General features: G+C 55.9%; 1 protein-coding gene across 1 annotated transcript; it reads right to left on the minus strand.

Moving 5' to 3' along the window:
• Positions 1–1,827: 1,827 nt before the first annotated feature.
• On the minus strand, positions 1,828–6,894 carry LOC145514027 (uncharacterized). Its single transcript, XM_081511110.1, has 3 exons — positions 3,443–6,894; positions 2,731–3,043; positions 1,828–2,480 (listed from the first exon to the last, which is right to left on the minus strand). Exons 1-3 carry the CDS (start codon positions 3,677–3,679, stop codon positions 1,852–1,854), a joined length of 1,179 nt encoding a protein of 392 aa, XP_081367236.1. The 5' UTR covers positions 3,680–6,894; the 3' UTR covers positions 1,828–1,851.
• Positions 6,895–19,341: the final 12,447 nt, after the last annotated feature.

Below are 19,341 nucleotides of genomic sequence, written 5' to 3' on the forward strand. Positions count from 1 at the left end.
AGTCTTCACAGGATGAAGAGAGTAACGTGCCAAGGTAGCAATCGATGTCCTCCTTCGAGAGGATGAAGCTGGTGCTCAGAGAAGGGGGGAACTTGGCCACAGCAAGGAGGTGTGCACCCAGACAGAACCCCCAGATCCGGCCATTTGAGCTCAGGGAGGCCACTGGTGTGGCTTGTCCCTGTGGCAGGGGCCGAGGCACGCAGCCCACCCTGATTCCTGCGGGGGCCTGACTTGGGAAGTGCCATCTGGTAGCTTTGAGACTCACCAAACCAAATTGCACTGGAGAGAGGAAGGACACCTTCCTTCATCCACCCCCCACCCCCGCCGGATTCCCACATACCCTGACCCCTTTCTCTGGATTTCGGAGCCATTTCCAGAGTCCCGCTCATATGACCTCATTCGAAGTGCACTGTGGACGAGCTGCCATCTGCAGCTGCTACCACAGCAGCCAAGGGCTTTAGCTCCCGAGTACCTCCCTTCCTTTGGAACTTGGGGGCCCTCTACTCCCCACTTGCACACCACAGACCTTTGCTGAGGATTGTGGGGACCCTCACTCAGTTTGCAGCACGTTGTAGCCATCCCTGTCCTCTCAATACCTCCCTTGCAACTCAGCTTGTGAGCTCCTTTGGAGCAGCGTGGCCCACCTGGCTGCAACGGAAGAGACACAGCTGACAGGGAAACAACAGCTTAGATCTGACAGCCGGAAAGCTCTGTCAAAAGGGACCTCCCTCTTCACACCGTAGAGGCTGTAGGAGCCGCCAGGGTTTGGGAACCAGTGCTGGGGCCAAAATGACTCCACAGCTGTTTTCCTTCCTGGGGAGGGTTCTGGCTCCAGTGGGAATGGCTCAAGTCTCCTAAGGTTCTGAAAGCCCACTGTGTGCAGATTCACGGTACACAGAGAGGAGAAGGTGGAGTCCTGCCCTGGAGGTGGGCACAGCTCACGGATGAGCCAGGCAGGCAGGCAGGCAGGCAGGGCATGAGAACACCTGAGCTGCCTTCATGAGTGAATGGTGTGGGGGCAGAGGAAGAGAAGCCGGTCTGCTCCCTCATGTGGTGCCCAGGGCAGGTTGTCCCCAGAGGAAACCCTTACGACGGTGAGGACTATCACTGCTGTTTCCCAAGGGGTTCCGTCGGTGCGTGTCTTCCCCGGAGCGGTCAGGCCGTCTCTAAAGTACACTGGCCATGGGCATTGCCTCTCCTTGGAACTTCCCATGTGTTTCTCTTTTTTATGGAACAGTGATTTTTTAGAGGGGTTCTGGGCCACAAGGTTGTTGGGTCATTTTCTAGCCTTCTGTCGTGAAGAACGCTTTCCTGGGCGTTGGGGTGGTTTGTTGTTCCAGCTCCCTTTCTTGGCTTCTTTTGGGAGCTGGTGCAACAAGAGGAGCTCAGCCTCTGCCTTCTGGCTGAGATGTCACCCTTCAAACAGCAATGCCTGCCTGGAGATAATGATGGCATTTGCCAAAAGGGCTTCGTTTGGCACATGATATCTTGAAAGGACGTACACCGTCCTTTCAGCTATCAAAGGCTAGTTCAAATGACATACAAATGAGAACTCTCCAATGGAGTCTTACAGTAGGTGGAGAGTCCGAAAAAAACTCCTTCAGTCATTTCACTGAGAGTCATTGATTGGGGACACCAAGAATATAGGAAGGAATGCAGAAAGAAAAGATGAAATTGTGTTCAGGATCGGGGGGAGGGATGAACAGGGCGTGCTTGCCTTGAATCCAGGCTTTGTTGGGGGGTGGGGCATAAAGATCGAACGGGTCTGAAACTACAAATTGGGATGGTAACACAGTATCACCAGAGTTACACAACAGTGTTCCCAAATTGCAACAATGATGAAAAAGTTTACTAATCCCAACTTAACCAAGAGAAATACAGGAAACCATACACAAAATAAAACATCACCAGAAAGGTGGAAACAAACCAAATGCAAAGCAGTTCAGGGGAAAGGAACTCCATGTCCCCTGGGGGCAGACCGAGTTGCCGGCGTCCACGGTGAGCAGACAGGGATGGAGGCTGCAGAGCCGACCGCTCCCCTGGACGTGGTGTTTCCGGCAAGGGCTCTGGGTCTCTGCCCAGAGCGGGGGCTCGTTCTTCCTGCAGGGGCGAGTGAGTCATCGTCGGCGTCTGGGTGTTGCGCGGGAGCCAGGGCAGGCTCTCCCTGCCGAGGCGGTGACTCCTCCTCTGCCTCGGGTTCTCCTGCCAAAGCCCGAGCAGGTACAGGTGCACGTGGAGGTGGAGGTTCTGGCTGAGGGGGTGGGACATCAGTGCCTGGGGCTGGGGGCCCTGCAGGCACGGAGATCCGATCTGCCCGGTGTGCTGGCCAGTACCCAGCTGGCCTGGTGTCTCTGCGAGGGCAAGTCTCGGTTCTCCATCTGGCCTCGGTGGATCCCTGGGTCCTGCACCTGGAGCCACCACCTCTGTAGGGACAGGTCTGGGAAGTAGAGCCTGGTTCCAGTTGGAGGCCAGTGCTAGAGCTGGGGGAGAAGCAAAGTTTGCCCACAGGCCAGCCTTGGCATGTGCGTATCCCGGGACAGAAAGCTTCCAAGAGATTCCCAAAGAATACCCAGGGTCGGATGTCTTTTGGGACTGAAGTGTGCAAGATGGGGGTGGGGGTGTGAGGCCAGCGCTTGCTGCAGGCCCAGCAGCATCTTTCGGGGACTCGTCCGTGTGTAGCTCAGCACCCCCTCCCCACACACTCCCGTGCACCAGCCCCAGCGTCCTCACCTCTGTGCTCTGGCGTGCTGGGTTCCAGGTCCTCCTGCTGCCTCAGAGGCCGGGGTTCTCGGGACTCTGGGTCGGAGCCGGGTGTGCTGAGCTCCGTGGCAGCCTCAGACTGGGCCGCCGGGTGTATCCTGGGCGGTGTCTCGGCAGCAGGCCTTCCCCGCCTCTGCTTCGCCCCCGGTGGGGCTGATGCCTCCGTGGGCACGCTCACCTGGAGCCTGCACTGGGCCTCACGGGCGGGGGGGTGGTGCTCCGACCCCTCCCTCCGGGAGGTGGACGGGGTGTCCCCGTCCTCGGCCTCATCACGTGGGAAGCTCTGCAACGACAGTGACCGTCAGCCAGCCGTGCTGGGAGTTTTCCGAGCTGGGCCTGGCCAGTGGAGCCGCTGCTTCTGCCTGCTCGAACTTCTCTTCCCAGAAGGGTCAGAGACGTGTGTCTGCTCAGATCCCCACCCGGGAGGAAAGAGACCCACCTGAGGGTGTGAGGTCAGCCTGGGCGGCCGGCGCTGCCCGCACTCTCCCCATCCCACCCAGCCTGCTCTCCCCTGGGGTGTGGACACAACTTGTCCGCAGGCTTCTGACCCCACATCCGCCTGGGCTTCCTTGAGGGAGACACACCCCGAGAAACCCGCATCCACACACACAGGCAAAGGACCCGGTGTTTCCGGGTGGCATGGGAGAGGTGGCCCGGCCCCGCCTGGGGCTCCCCGTGTTACCTTTCTGTTTCTCCGGGCAAAGGGCCAGAGGCCTCTCGGGGGTGCCCTGAGCCAACGTCGACAGGGTGCCCACGCACACTGCCTGTGAGCTCTCCTGAGGCCCCGGCCTCTGGGCAGGGGCAAACAGCAGAACATCCTGGCAGCAAGTGATCTGGCTGGGGGCTCCTCTCCGCTCTGGAGGCCTGGATACCCGGGTTGCGGGTTCTGTTGGGTTCTGTTGCCGGCAGGTGACATCATTTCCTGGGGTTCGTGCTGAGGTCCCTTCCCCAAAACTTCGCAAGGGAATCTCTGGGTTTCTGACTGCTCGACCACCCCCCTTAGGCCATGTGCAGGCACAGTGACAGCCACACAGCCCAGCCCACAGCCCTGGGGAGGCCTGGGTGCAGCCAGGGCCTGAGCTCCGAGGACCCCGCTGCTCTCAGACCAGGCTCCTTCTTCTCATAAGTGGTGTGGCCCTGGACAAGCATATGCCCCTCAGGGTTTCCCCGGTCTCTCCATCTGCAGAGTGGGGGTCATTCTCCCATCTGTTTCCTAGGTCTGTCGGCCTACGAGCAGCTCCATGCCTTTCCACCTGGGGCTGATATCACGTGGAGCTTGTGCGCTGAGACTTCAGAAAGAAAGACTCCATCCAGGGCTGACACAGCACAGAATGGGGCAGAACGAGGCCTGGATGCGCCGTGGTACCCAGGAAAAGGCACTCCCCCTCCTGACTGTTTGGAGACCCCGCATGCAAGTTGGAGGACCGAAAGGAAGACTCGAAGGTCTCCCTCTCTGATAGAAAAGAGTAGCCAACTTTCTGGTCCTCTGTTTCCATTGAGATTCTGTTCAAGTGTCCCAGCTCGGCTTCTGCGGGTGGCTGAGCTTCTAATGGCTCCCTGCGTTCTTGTCTTTTCCTCTCCAAACCTTCCGTCCGTTTCCCCCTTCTGGGGTGGATGGGCGCTGTCATTGCTTCTACCTTCGAGACAGATTGATGAAAAGTCTGGACCATCGACTCCTTTCCTCTCTTTGGTTCCGTGTCTCTCTCTGGCTGTGTCCCTCTCTTTTCCTTTCTCGATTCAGTCTGTGTCTTCCTCTTTCTCTCTTGTGTGTGGATGGATGGATGCTAGGAATGCACATGTATATGATTAGATGAGGGTTATGTTTTAGGGATAGGTTAGAGGGAGAGAAAGGCTTTAGGTCGGAGTTGGTCATGGGGGAAGGGTCAAGGGTGGTGGTGGTGTTTCTTGGAATCTGAGTGCTGTGCATTCTTCGTCTCTTTCCATATGAACCCCTTCTCAGATACACCACTTGCAAGGAGTCTCTCATGTTCCGTTTCCTATCTTTTGCATTTGTGAATGCTTAGCTTCTCTGTTGTGAAGAGGTTCCATTGGATGGAAACCCATTGGTGTACTTGGTTTCCCTCTTTCCCTTACTTGAAGAGACCCATTTCTACCTCCGCCCAGCAAATGGCAAGGAGACTCTGATGTTAAGGAGCCTTTGACCTACGCTTCTTTCTAGCTATCTCATGACATCAGTCTTTAGGGTGAGGTTTTTCCCCGATATTGAGGTGGTGTGAGATCAAAACCAATAGCGTTCTTCAGATGTAGCTGTCTGGTTTTCCCATGGACATTGATTGAAGAGGCTTTCTTGTTCCCATTTGGATATTCTCCCCTTCTGTGTCAGAGATGAGTTGACCTTGGATGCCGGGGTTTGTTTCTGGACCCTCAACTTTATTCCATCGATCTGGATCTGTGTGTGTTGTTGTATTCCCAATAGCATACTGTCCTGCTGCTGCCGCTGCGGCTAAGTCACTTCAGTCGTGTCTGACTCTGCGCGACCCCATGGCCTGCAGCCTACCAGGCTCCTCCGTCCAGGGCATTTTCCAGGCAAGAGTACTGGAGTGGGTCGCCATCGCCTTCTCCGATACTCTCCTGAGGATCCTAGTTTGGTCGTCTAATTTCCTTTCACACAACCTTGGACGTCCGTATCGGGGCTTTTTCGTCGGATTGTATTGACAATTTAGGCTCTTTTCTGTTTCCGTAACCCCTTTTGCAATTCTTTGTTCGGTGCGAACATGCATTGGCATTTTGGGAGGAATAGCATCGAAGCTGTGGATTGCCTTGTGGGGCTGTGACATCATTTTCCCAATAGGAATTCTTTCAAGCCCTGAGCACAGCTTCTCTTTCCAGTGATTGGTGTGGGCTTGATCTTCTTTCTTCCATCTCTCGCCGTTTTGTGAGAACAGGTCCTTCCTTCCCTTCTGGGTTAGATGGACTCGTGGGTATCACTTCAGTGAATGGCATTGTCAGTGGGGGTGATAATTCCCTTCTCATTGGAAGACTTTGCGGTGAGTATTAGAAGTGCAAGTGATTTCTCTTCCCCTTCCTCCCTGTCCATCTCTCAGAGCCACCGGGAAACAGAGGCCTCATCCAGGGTCACACAGGCCTGAGGGAGTGCAACTAGACTGTTGTTTCTTCAGGCCCTCAGTGCTGGACATCATCCGGGATACTCTGTGTGTGTCTTCCTCAGTCTGGCGTCCCTTCAGACCTTTCCCTAGTTTTCACAGGCTTGTTGTGTTGGTGTTCTTTGTCTGTTTGGAGACACGTCCTTGAGAAGCTTTGTGTTTCCACTCATTCGTCTCGCGATGTATGACCTGTCTTTTGCTTTTGTAATGAGGTCTTTCCCACGGTAGATATCTTTGATTTTGCAAAGTCCACTGTATTCTCTGGGTTGTTTTGTGGACTGCCTTTTAGTTTTGTGTGTGAAGACTCAAAGCACGTGTCCGGTTTCTGCTCATTGTTCTTCTAGATTTGTGACAAGTTTTCATGGAAACTTTGTCTAGGGATAACTGGAAGTGAACTCGGTGTAAGGTGTCAAGTCTCCATCTCCATTCATGTCATGCCCTGCAGTTTCCAATTCCCTGTTCCTGAGTGGTTTTGGAGACCTTGTGGGAAGTTTGGTTGCATCGGAGTTTGCATTTCCACCTTGAGTAGATTCACACTGTTCTGCCCTCAGGGACACTGTCAAGGGGGAGTGAGGAGCAGCCTGCACTTGCAGCAGTGACCACACGGTGGGGCGAGTGCTGCTGTTCCCTCTGGGAGCCCCAGGCCACAGGCATCCCAGTGAGGAGCCAGCTCTGTGCTCAGCTGAAAGGAGTTATTCTCTCAGGAGCCTCTGAGCCCTTGCCTTTGGATCACCCAGGGTGGGCATTTATTGTGACAGAAAAAAATTGCCCTGAATTCCATGGACGGAAGAGCCTGGCTGTGTAGAGTTCGTGAGTTGCCGTGAATCAGACACAACTGAGGACACAAAAACTCAATAGACTAAAACACTTTTTGGGGGTGGGGGGAGTGAAAGGGGGTGATGTGGGGTTTTTTGTCTTATATAATAGCCAAGGGAAATCTAGTTTAAACCTAAATTCACATAGATGGGAAAGGTATAGCTCTCCGTCACCCTATTAAAAAAAAAAAAAAAAAAAACGACTTAACTTTTCTGAAAGTTTATTTAGTAGCTTCCTTGAGCAGTTCATTGTGAAGCTTTTTTTTTTTTTTTCTGTGACATTGGCCTCATTAAAAAGTACGGTTTGCGTTTACTGGATAATTTTGTTCATTGTTTTGTTAGGGAATCTTGGTAATATCTGAGTTTCCTGGGGAGCATGGTCACATGACCTGGCCCTGGCCAATCGGTGCGTTCCACCTCCCTGGCCACTGTGATTGGCTCCGGACTGGGGCAGTGCCCAATCGGGGCCCAGGGCCGGGCCTCACGTTGGAAGCCAGGGGAAGACGAGCTCTCGTCCTGCTGGGGTAGGGGAAGGGGTGGGGCCGGGGGAGGTCAGGCTCCAGCAGTGGGAGGGGCTTGAGGTCCGCCTGCGGCAGTTGGTGACCTTCCTGCTCCCCTCAGGGCAGAGCCGCCGGCCTGAGAATGAGGGCGCTGCTGAGCCCAGGGGCTGGGATGGCCCGTTGCTGCTGTGGTCCCAGAGCTCCACCCGAGACCTGAGGGAGGCCGTCTGCCCGTGAGTCCTCTCCCGCTTGTCTGTCAGCTTGTTTGAAGCATGCTGGGTTTTCTGCCCAGCTGGCTAAGGGGAGTCCCTGGAAATGCAAGGGTGTGGGTTTTGGCAGACTTCAGGGAAGACATGCCAGATGAGCCTGGGAGACTCCAGCTTAATCTGGATTCAGGAGATATCTCTTCGGGCCAGCTAGTAATTGTAGGATAAGCCTAATGAGTCTTCACAGGATGAAGAGAGTAACGTGCCAAGGTAGCAATCGATGTCCTCCTTCGAGAGGATGAAGCTGGTGCTCAGAGAAGGGGGGAACTTGGCCACAGCAAGGAGGTGTGCACCCAGACAGAACCCCCAGATCCAGCCATTTGAGCTCAGGGAGGCCAGTGGTGTGGCTTGTCCCTGTGGCAGGGGCCGAGGCACGCAGCCCACCCTGATTCCTGCGGGGGCCTGACTTGGGAAGTGCCATCTGGTAGCTTTGAGACTCACCAAACCAAATTGCACTGGAGAGAGGAAGGACACCTTCCTTCATCCACCCCCCACCCCCGCCGGATTCCCACATACCCTGACCCCTTTCTCTGGATTTCGGAGCCATTTCCAGAGTCCCGCTCATATGACCTCATTCGAAGTGCACTGTGGACGAGCTGCCATGTGCAGCTGCTACCACAGCAGCCAAGGGCTTTAGCTCCCGAGTACCTCCCTTCCTTTGGAACTTGGGGGCCCTCTACTCCCCACTTGCACACCACAGACCTTTGCTGAGGATTGTGGGGACCCTCACTCAGTTTGCAGCACGTTGTAGCCATCCCTGTCCTCTCAATACCTCCCTTGCAACTCAGCTTGTGAGCTCCTTTGGAGCAGCGTGGCCCACCTGGCTGCAACGGAAGAGACACAGCTGACAGGGAAACAACAGCTTAGATCTGACAGCCGGAAAGCTCTGTCAAAAGGGACCTCCCTCTTCACACCGTAGAGGCTGTAGGAGCCGCCAGGGTTTGGGAACCAGTGCTGGGGCCAAAATGACTCCACAGCTGTTTTCCTTCCTGGGGAGGGTTCTGGCTCCAGTGGGAATGGCTCAAGTCTCCTAAGGTTCTGAAAGCCCACTGTGTGCAGATTCACGGTACACAGAGAGGAGAAGGTGGAGTCCTGCCCTGGAGGTGGGCACAGCTCACGGATGAGCCAGGCAGGCAGGCAGGCAGGCAGGGCATGAGAACACCTGAGCTGCCTTCATGAGTGAATGGTGTGGGGGCAGAGGAAGAGAAGCCGGTCTGCTCCCTCATGTGGTGCCCAGGGCAGGTTGTCCCCAGAGGAAACCCTTACGACGGTGAGGACTATCACTGCTGTTTCCCAAGGGGTTCCGTCGGTGCGTGTCTTCCCCGGAGCGGTCAGGCCGTCTCTAAAGTACACTGGCCATGGGCATTGCCTCTCCTTGGAACTTCCCATGTGTTTCTCTTTTTTATGGAACAGTGATTTTTTAGAGGGGTTCTGGGCCACAAGGTTGTTGGGTCATTTTCTAGCCTTCTGTCGTGAAGAACGCTTTCCTGGGCGTTGGGGTGGTTTGTTGTTCCAGCTCCCTTTCTTGGCTTCTTTTGGGAGCTGGTGCAACAAGAGGAGCTCAGCCTCTGCCTTCTGGCTGAGATGTCACCCTTCAAACAGCAATGCCTGCCTGGAGATAATGATGGCATTTGCCAAAAGGGCTTCGTTTGGCACATGATATCTTGAAAGGACGTACACCGTCCTTTCAGCTATCAAAGGCTAGTTCAAATGACATACAAATGAGAACTCTCCAATGGAGTCTTACAGTAGGTGGAGAGTCCGAAAAAAACTCCTTCAGTCATTTCACTGAGAGTCATTGATTGGGGACACCAAGAATATAGGAAGGAATGCAGAAAGAAAAGATGAAATTGTGTTCAGGATCGGGGGGAGGGATGAACAGGGCGTGCTTGCCTTGAATCCAGGCTTTGTTGGGGGGTGGGGCATAAAGATCGAACGGGTCTGAAACTACAAAGTGGGATGGTAACACAGTATCACCAGAGTTACACAACAGTGTTCCCAAATTGCAACAATGATGAAAAAGTTTACTAATCCCAACTTAACCAAGAGAAATACAGGAAACCATACGCAAAATAAAACATCACCAGAAAGGTGGAAACAAACCAAATGCAAAGCAGTTCAGGGGAAAGGAACTCCATGTCCCCTGGGGGCAGACCGAGTTGCCGGCGTCCACGGTGAGCAGACAGGGATGGAGGCTGCAGAGCCGACCGCTCCCCTGGACGTGGTGTTTCCGGCAAGGGCTCTGGGTCTCTGCCCAGAGCGGGGGCTCGTTCTTCCTGCAGGGGCGAGTGAGTCATCGTCGGCGTCTGGGTGTTGCGCGGGAGCCAGGGCAGGCTCTCCCTGCCGAGGCGGTGACTCCTCCTCTGCCTCGGGTTCTCCTGCCAAAGCCCGAGCAGGTACAGGTGCACGTGGAGGTGGAGGTTCTGGCTGAGGGGGTGGGACATCAGTGCCTGGGGCTGGGGGCCCTGCAGGCACGGAGATCCGATCTGCCCGGTGTGCTGGCCAGTACCCAGCTGGCCTGGTGTCTCTGCGAGGGCAAGTCTCGGTTCTCCATCTGGCCTCGGTGGATCCCTGGGTCCTGCACCTGGAGCCACCACCTCTGTAGGGACAGGTCTGGGAAGTAGAGCCTGGTTCCAGTTGGAGGCCAGTGCTAGAGCTGGGGGAGAAGCAAAGTTTGCCCACAGGCCAGCCTTGGCATGTGCGTATCCCGGGACAGAAAGCTTCCAAGAGATTCCCAAAGAATACCCAGGGTCGGATGTCTTTTGGGACTGAAGTGTGCAAGATGGGGGTGGGGGTGTGAGGCCAGCGCTTGCTGCAGGCCCAGCAGCATCTTTCGGGGACTCGTCCGTGTGTAGCTCAGCACCCCCTCCCCACACACTCCCGTGCACCAGCCCCAGCGTCCTCACCTCTGTGCTCTGGCGTGCTGGGCTCCAGGTCCTCCTGCTGCCTCAGAGACCGGGGTTCTCGGGACTCTGGGTCGGAGCCGGGTGTGCTGAGCTCCGTGGCAGCCTCAGACTGGGCCGCCGGGTGTATCCTGGGCGGTGTCTCGGCAGCAGGCCTTCCCCGCCTCCGCTTCGCCCCCGGTGGGGCTGATGCCTCCGTGGGCACGCTCACCTGGAGCCTGCACTGGGCCTCACGGGCGGGGGGGTGGTGCTCCGACCCCTCCCTCCGGGAGGTGGACGGGGTGTCCCCGTCCTCGGCCTCATCACGTGGGAAGCTCTGCAACGACAGTGACCGTCAGCCAGCCGTGCTGGGAGTTTTCCGAGCTGGGCCTGGCCAGTGGAGCCGCTGCTTCTGCCTGCTCGAACTTCTCTTCCCAGAAGGGTCAGAGACGTGTGTCTGCTCAGATCCCCACCCGGGAGGAAAGAGACCCACCTGAGGGTGTGAGGTCAGCCTGGGCGGCCGGCGCTGCCCGCACTCTCCCCATCCCACCCAGCCTGCTCTCCCCTGGGGTGTGGACACAACTTGTCCGCAGGCTTCTGACCCCACATCCGCCTGGGCTTCCTTGAGGGAGACACACCCCGAGAAACCCGCATCCACACACACAGGCAAAGGACCCGGTGTTTCCGGGTGGCATGGGAGAGGTGGCCCGGCCCCGCCTGGGGCTCCCCGTGTTACCTTTCTGTTTCTCCGGGCAAAGGGCCAGAGGCCTCTCGGGGGTGCCCTGAGCCAACGTCGACAGGGTGCCCACGCACACTGCCTGTGAGCTCTCCTGAGGCCCCGGCCTCTGGGCAGGGGCAAACAGCAGAACATCCTGGCAGCAAGTGATCTGGCTGGGGGCTCCTCTCCGCTCTGGAGGCCTGGATACCCGGGTTGCGGGTTCTGTTGGGTTCTGTTGCCGGCAGGTGACATCATTTCCTGGGGTTCGTGCTGAGGTCCCTTCCCCAAAACTTCGCAAGGGAATCTCTGGGTTTCTGACTGCTCGACCACCCCCCTTAGGCCATGTGCAGGCACAGTGACAGCCACACAGCCCAGCCCACAGCCCTGGGGAGGCCTGGGTGCAGCCAGGGCCTGAGCTCCGAGGACCCCGCTGCTCTCAGACCAGGCTCCTTCTTCTCATAAGTGGTGTGGCCCTGGACAAGCATATGCCCCTCAGGGTTTCCCCGGTCTCTCCATCTGCAGAGTGGGGGTCATTCTCCCATCTGTTTCCTAGGTCTGTCGGCCTACGAGCAGCTCCATGCCTTTCCACCTGGGGCTGATATCACGTGGAGCTTGTGCGCTGAGACTTCAGAAAGAAAGACTCCATCCAGGGCTGACACAGCACAGAATGGGGCAGAACGAGGCCTGGATGCGCCGTGGTACCCAGGAAAAGGCACTCCCCCTCCTGACTGTTTTGAGACCCCGCATGCAAGTTGGAGGACCGAAAGGAAGACTCGAAGGTCTCCCTCTCTGATAGAAAAGAGTAGCCAACTTTCTGGTCCTCTGTTTCCATTGAGATTCTGTTCAAGTGTCCCAGCTCGGCTTCTGCGGGTGGCTGAGCTTCTAATGGCTCCCTGCGTTCTTGTCTTTTCCTCTCCAAACCTTCCGTCCGTTTCCCCCTTCTGGGGTGGATGGGCGCTGTCATTGCTTCTACCTTCGAGACAGATTGATGAAAAGTCTGGACCATCGACTCCTTTCCTCTCTTTGGTTCCGTGTCTCTCTCTGGCTGTGTCCCTCTCTTTTCCTTTCTCGATTCAGTCTGTGTCTTCCTCTTTCTCTCTCGTGTGTGGATGGATGGATGCTAGGAATGCACATGTATATGATTAGATGAGGGTTATGTTTTAGGGATAGGTTAGAGGGAGAGAAAGGCTTTAGGTCGGAGTTGGTCATGGGGGAAGGGTCAAGGGTGGTGGTGGTGTTTCTTGGAATCTGAGTGCTGTGCATTCTTCGTCTCTTTCCATATGAACCCCTTCTCAGATACACCACTTGCAAGGAGTCTCTCATGTTCCGTTTCCTATCTTTTGCATTTGTGAATGCTTAGCTTCTCTGTTGTGAAGAGGTTCCATTGGATGGAAACCCATTGGTGTACTTGGTTTCCCTCTTTCCCTTACTTGAAGAGACCCATTTCTACCTCCGCCCAGCAAATGGCAAGGAGACTCTGATGTTAAGGAGCCTTTGACCTACGCTTCTTTCTAGCTATCTCATGACATCAGTCTTTAGGGTGAGGTTTTTCCCCGATATTGAGGTGGTGTGAGATCAAAACCAATAGCGTTCTTCAGATGTAGCTGTCTGGTTTTCCCATGGACATTGATTGAAGAGGCTTTCTTGTTCCCATTTGGATATTCTCCCCTTCTGTGTCAGAGATGAGTTGACCTTGGATGCCGGGGTTTGTTTCTGGACCCTCAACTTTATTCCATCGATCTGGATCTGTGTGTGTTGTTGTATTCCCAATAGCATACTGTCCTGCTGCTGCCGCTGCGGCTAAGTCACTTCAGTCGTGTCTGACTCTGCGCGACCCCATGGCCTGCAGCCTACCAGGCTCCTCCGTCCAGGGCATTTTCCAGGCAAGAGTACTGGAGTGGGTCGCCATCGCCTTCTCCGATACTCTCCTGAGGATCCTAGTTTGGTCGTCTAATTTCCTTTCACACAACCTTGGACGTCCGTATCGGGGCTTTTTCGTCGGATTGTATTGACAATTTAGGCTCTTTTCTGTTTCCGTAACCCCTTTTGCAATTCTTTGTTCGGTGCGAACATGCATTGGCATTTTGGGAGGAATAGCATCGAAGCTGTGGATTGCCTTGTGGGGCTGTGACATCATTTTCCCAATAGGAATTCTTTCAAGCCCTGAGCACAGCTTCTCTTTCCAGTGATTGGTGTGGGCTTGATCTTCTTTCTTCCATCTCTCGCCGTTTTGTGAGAACAGGTCCTTCCTTCCCTTCTGGGTTAGATGGACTCGTGGGTATCACTTCAGTGAATGGCATTGTCAGTGGGGGTGATAATTCCCTTCTCATTGGAAGACTTTGCGGTGAGTATTAGAAGTGCAAGTGATTTCTCTTCCCCTTCCTCCCTGTCCATCTCTCAGAGCCACCGGGAAACAGAGGCCTCATCCAGGGTCACACAGGCCTGAGGGAGTGCAACTAGACTGTTGTTTCTTCAGGCCCTCAGTGCTGGACATCATCCGGGATACTCTGTGTGTGTCTTCCTCAGTCTGGCGTCCCTTCAGACCTTTCCCTAGTTTTCACAGGCTTGTTGTGTTGGTGTTCTTTGTCTGTTTGGAGACACGTCCTTGAGAAGCTTTGTGTTTCCACTCATTCGTCTCGCGATGTATGACCTGTCTTTTGCTTTTGTAATGAGGTCTTTCCCATGGTAGATGTCTTTGATTTTGCAAAGTCCACTGTATTCTCTGGGTTGTTTTGTGGACTGCCTTTTAGTTTTGTGTGTGAAGACTCAAAGCACGTGTCCGGTTTCTGCTCATTGTTCTTCTAGATTTGTGACAAGTTTTCATGGAAACTTTGTCTAGGGATAACTGGAAGTGAACTCGGTGTAAGGTGTCAAGTCTCCATCTCCATTCATGTCATGCCCTGCAGTTTCCAATTCCCTGTTCCTGAGTGGTTTTGGAGACCTTGTGGGAAGTTTGGTTGCATCGGAGTTTGCATTTCCACCTTGAGTAGATTCACACTGTTCTGCCCTCAGGGACACTGTCAAGGGGGAGTGAGGAGCAGCCTGCACTTGCAGCAGTGACCACACGGTGGGGCGAGTGCTGCTGTTCCCTCTGGGAGCCCCAGGCCACAGGCATCCCAGTGAGGAGCCAGCTCTGTGCTCAGCTGAAAGGAGTTAGTCTCTCAGGAGCCTCTGAGCCCTTGGCTTTGGATCACCCAGGGTGGGCATTTACTGTGACAGAAAAAAATTGCCCTGAATTCCATGGACGGAAGAGCCTGGCTGTGTAGAGTTCGTGAGTTGCCGTGAATCAGACACAACTGAGGACACAAAAACTCAATAGACTAAAACACTTTTTGGGGGTGGGGGGAGTGAAAGGGGGTGATGTGGGGTTTTTTGTCTTATATAATAGCCAAGGGAAATCTAGTTTAAACCTAAATTCACATAGATGGGAAAGGTATAGCTCTCCGTCACCCTATTAAAAAAAAAAAAAAAACGACTTAACTTTTCTGAAAGTTTATTTAGTAGCTTCCTTGAGCAGTTCATTGTGAAGCATTTTTTTTTTTTCTGTGACATTGGCCTCATTAAAAAGTACGGTTTGCGTTTACTGGATAATTTTGTTCATTGGTTTGTTAGGGAATCTTGGTAATATCTGAGTTTCCTGGGGAGCATGGTCACATGACCTGGCCCTGGCCAATCGGTGCGTTCCACCTCCCTGGCCACTGTGATTGGCTCCGGACTGGGGCAGTGCCCAATCGGGGCCCAGGGCCGGGCCTCACGTTGGAAGCCAGGGGAAGACGAGCTCTCGTCCTGCTGGGGTAGGGGAAGGGGTGGGGCCGGGGGAGGTCAGGCTCCAGCAGTGGGAGGGGCTTGAGGTCCGCCTGCGGCAGTTGGTGACCTTCCTGCTCCCCTCAGGGCAGAGCCGCCGGCCTGAGAATGAGGGCGCTGCTGAGCCCAGGGGCTGGGATGGCCCGTTGCTGCTGTGGTCCCAGAGCTCCACCCGAGACCTGAGGGAGGCCGTCTGCCCGTGAGTCCTCTCCCACTTGTCTGTCAGCTTGTTTGAAGCATGCTGGGTTTTCTGCCCAGCTGGCTAAGGGGAGTCCCTGGAAATGCAAGGGTGTGGGTTTTGGCAGACTTCAGGGAAGACATGCCAGATGAGCCTGGGAGACTCCAGCTTAATCTGGATTCAGGAGATATCTCTTCGGGCCAGCTAGTAATTGTAGGATAAGCCTAATGAGTCTTCACAGGATGAAGAGAGTAACGTGCCAAGGTAGCAATCGATGTCCTCCTTCGAGAGGATGAAGCTGGTGCTCAGAGAAGGGGGGAACTTGGCCACAGCAAGGAGGTGTGCACCCAGACAGAACCCCCAGATCCGGCCATTTGAGCTCAGGGAGGCCAGTGGTGTGGCTTGTCCCTGTGGCAGGGGCCGAGGCACGCAGCCCACCCTGATTCCTGCGGGGGCCTGACTTGGGAAGTGCCATCTGGTAGCTTTGAGACTCACCAAACCAAATTGCACTGGAGAGAGGAAGGACACCTTCCTTCATCCACCCCCCACCCCCGCCGGATTCCCACATACCCTGACCCCTTTCTCTGGATTTCGGAGCCATTTCCAGAGTCCCGCTCATATGACCTCATTCGAAGTGCACTGTGGACGAGCTGCCATGTGCAGCTGCTACCACAGCAGCCAAGGGCTTTAGCTCCCGAGTACCTCCCTTCCTTTGGAACTTGGGGGCCCTCTACTCCCCACTTGCACACCACAGACCTTTGCTGAGGATTGTGGGGACCCTCACTCAGTTTGCAGCACGTTGTAGCCATCCCTGTCCTCTCAATACCTCCCTTGCAACTCAGCTTGTGAGCTCCTTTGGAGCAGCGTGGCCCACCTGGCTGCAACGGAAGAGACACAGCTGACAGGGAAACAACAGCTTAGATCTGACAGCCGGAAAGCTCTGTCAAAAGGGACCTCCCTCTTCACACCGTAGAGGCTGTAGGAGCCGCCAGGGTTTGGGAACCAGTGCTGGGGCCAAAATGACTCCACAGCTGTTTTCCTTCCTGGGGAGGGTTCTGGCTCCAGTGGGAATGGCTCAAGTCTCCTAAGGTTCTGAAAGCCCACTGTGTGCAGATTCACGGTACACAGAGAGGAGAAGGTGGAGTCCTGCCCTGGAGGTGGGCACAGCTCACGGATGAGCCAGGCAGGCAGGCAGGCAGGCAGGGCATGAGAACACCTGAGCTGCCTTCATGAGTGAATGGTGTGGGGGCAGAGGAAGAGAAGCCGGTCTGCTCCCTCATGTGGTGCCCAGGGCAGGTTGTCCCCAGAGGAAACCCTTACGACGGTGAGGACTATCACTGCTGTTTCCCAAGGGGTTCCGTCGGTGCGTGTCTTCCCCGGAGCGGTCAGGCCGTCTCTAAAGTACACTGGCCATGGGCATTGCCTCTCCTTGGAACTTCCCATGTGTTTCTCTTTTTTATGGAACAGTGATTTTTTAGAGGGGTTCTGGGCCACAAGGTTGTTGGGTCATTTTCTAGCCTTCTGTCGTGAAGAACGCTTTCCTGGGCGTTGGGGTGGTTTGTTGTTCCAGCTCCCTTTCTTGGCTTCTTTTGGGAGCTGGTGCAACAAGAGGAGCTCAGCCTCTGCCTTCTGGCTGAGATGTCACCCTTCAAACAGCAATGCCTGCCTGGAGATAATGATGGCATTTGCCAAAAGGGCTTCGTTTGGCACATGATATCTTGAAAGGACGTACACCGTCCTTTCAGCTATCAAAGGCTAGTTCAAATGACATACAAATGAGAACTCTCCAATGGAGTCTTACAGTAGGTGGAGAGTCCGAAAAAAACTCCTTCAGTCATTTCACTGAGAGTCATTGATTGGGGACACCAAGAATATAGGAAGGAATGCAGAAAGAAAAGATGAAATTGTGTTCAGGATCGGGGGGAGGGATGAACAGGGCGTGCTTGCCTTGAATCCAGGCTTTGTTGGGGGGTGGGGCATAAAGATCGAACGGGTCTGAAACTACAAAGTGGGATGGTAACACAGTATCACCAGAGTTACACAACAGTGTTCCCAAATTGCAACAATGATGAAAAAGTTTACTAATCCCAACTTAACCAAGAGAAATACAGGAAACCATACACAAAATAAAACATCACCAGAAAGGTGGAAACAAACCAAATGCAAAGCAGTTCAGGGGAAAGGAACTCCATGTCCCCTGGGGGCAGACCGATTTGCCGGCGTCCACGGTGAGCAGACAGGGATGGAGGCTGCAGAGCCGACCGCTCCCCTGGACGTGGTGTTTCCGGCAAGGGCTCTGGGTCTCTGCACAGAGCGGGGGCTCGTTCTTCCTGCAGGGGCGAGTGAGTCATCGTCGGCGTCTGGGTGTTGCGCGGGAGCCAGGGCAGGCTCTCCCTGCCGAGGCGGTGACTCCTCCTCTGCCTCGGGTTCTCCTGCCAAAGCCCGAGCAGGTACAGGTGCACGTGGAGGTGGAGGTTCTGGCTGAGGGGGTGGGACATCAGTGCCTGGGGCTGGGGGCCCTGCAGGCACGGAGATCCGATCTGCCCGGTGTGCTGGCCAGTACCCAGCTGGCCTGGTGTCTCTGCGAGGGCAAGTCTCGGTTCTCCATCTGGCCTCGGTGGATCCCTGGGTCCTGCACCTGGAGCCACCACCTCTGTAGGGACAGGTCTGGGAAGTAGAGCCTGGTTCCAGTTGGAGGCCAGTGCTAGAGCTGGGGGAGAAGCAAAGTTTGCCCACAGGCCAGCCTTGGCATGTGCGTATCCCGGGACAGAAAGCTTCCAAGAGATTCCCAAAGAATACCCAGGGTCGGATGTCTTTTGGGACTGAAGTGTGCAAGATGGGGGTGGGGGTGTGAGGCCAGCGCTTGCTGCAGGCCCAGCAGCATCTTTCGGGGACTCGTCCGTGTGTAGCTCAGCACCCCCTCCCCACACACTCCCGTGCACCAGCCCCAGCGTCCTCACCTCTGTGCTCTGGCGTGCTGGGCTCCAGGTCCTCCTGCTGCCTCAGAGGCCGGGGTTCTCGGGACTCTGGGTCGGAGCCGGGTGTGCTGAGCTCCGTGGCAGCCTCAGACTGGGCCGCCGGGTGTATCCTGGGCGGTGTCTCGGCAGCAGGCCTTCCCCGCCTCCGCTTCGCCCCCAGTGGGGCTGATGCCTCCGTGGGCACGCTCACCTGGAGCCTGCACTGGGCCTCACGGGCGGGGGGGTGGTGCTCCGACCCCTCCCTCCGGGAGGTGGACGGGGTGTCCCCGTCCTCGGCCTCATCACGTGGGAAGCTCTGCAACGACAGTGACCGTCAGCCAGCCGTGCTGGGAGTTTTCCGAGCTGGGCCTGGCCAGTGGAGCCGCTGCTTCTGCCTGCTCGAACTTCTCTTCCCAGAAGGGTCAGAGACGCGTGTCTGCTCAGATCCCCACCCGGGAGGAAAGAGACCCACCTGAGGGTGTGAGGTCAGCCTGGGCGGCCGGCGCTGCCCGCACTCTCCCCATCCCACCCAGCCTGCTCTCCCCTGGGGTGTGGACACAACTTGTCCGCAGGCTTCTGACCCCACATCCGCCTGGGCTTCCTTGAGGGAGACACACCCCGAGAAACCCGCATCCACACACACAGGCAAAGGACCCGGTGTTTCCGGGTGGCATGGGAGAGGTGGCCCGGCCCCGCCTGGGGCTCCCCGTGTTACCTTTCTGTTTCTCCGGGCAAAGGGCCAGAGGCCTCTCGGGGGTGCCCTGAGCCAACGTCGACAGGGTGCCCACGCACACTGCCTGTGAGCTCTCCTGAGGCCCCGGCCTCTGGGCAGGGGCAAACAGCAGAACATCCTGGCAGCAAGTGATCTGGCTGGGGGCTCCTCTCCGCTCTGGAGGCCTGGATACCCGGGTTGCGGGTTCTGTTGGGTTCTGTTGCCGGCAGGTGACATCATTTCCTGGGGTTCGTGCTGAGGTCCCTTCCCCAAAACTTCGCAAGGGAATCTCTGGGTTTCTGACTGCTCGACCACCCCCCTTAGGCCATGTGCAGGCACAGTGACAGCCACACAGCCCAGCCCACAGCCCTGGGGAGGCCTGGGTGCAGCCAGGGCCTGAGCTCCGAGGACCCCGCTGCTCTCAGACCAGGCTCCTTCTTCTCATAAGTGGTGTGGCCCTGGACAAGCATATGCCCCTCAGGGTTTCCCCGGTCTCTCCATCTGCAGAGTGGGGGTCATTCTCCCATCTGTTTCCTAGGTCTGTCGGCCTACGAGCAGCTCCATGCCTTTCCACCTGGGGCTGATATCACGTGGAGCTTGTGCGCTGAGACTTCAGAAAGAAAG

Source organism: Giraffa tippelskirchi, chromosome 7, assembly GCF_054371585.1.
Source record: "Giraffa tippelskirchi isolate mGirTip1 chromosome 7, T2T-mGirTip1v1.2.pri, whole genome shotgun sequence".
Classification (NCBI taxonomy): domain Eukaryota; kingdom Metazoa; phylum Chordata; class Mammalia; order Artiodactyla; family Giraffidae; genus Giraffa; species Giraffa tippelskirchi.

Excerpts from the sequence above, each read along its gene's own strand:
- LOC145514027 (XM_081511110.1), bottom strand. The coding sequence starts at position 3,679 with ATGATGTCACCTGCCGGCAACAGAACCCAACAGAACCCGCAACCCGGG. Across the intron at positions 3,044-3,442 it reads TTGCCCGGAGAAACAGAAAG|AGCTTCCCACGTGATGAGGC; the intron begins GTAACACGGGGA and ends CTGTCGTTGCAG. Across the intron at positions 2,481-2,730 it reads CAGCACGCCAGAGCACAGAG|CTCTAGCACTGGCCTCCAAC; the intron begins GTGAGGACGCTG and ends CTTCTCCCCCAG.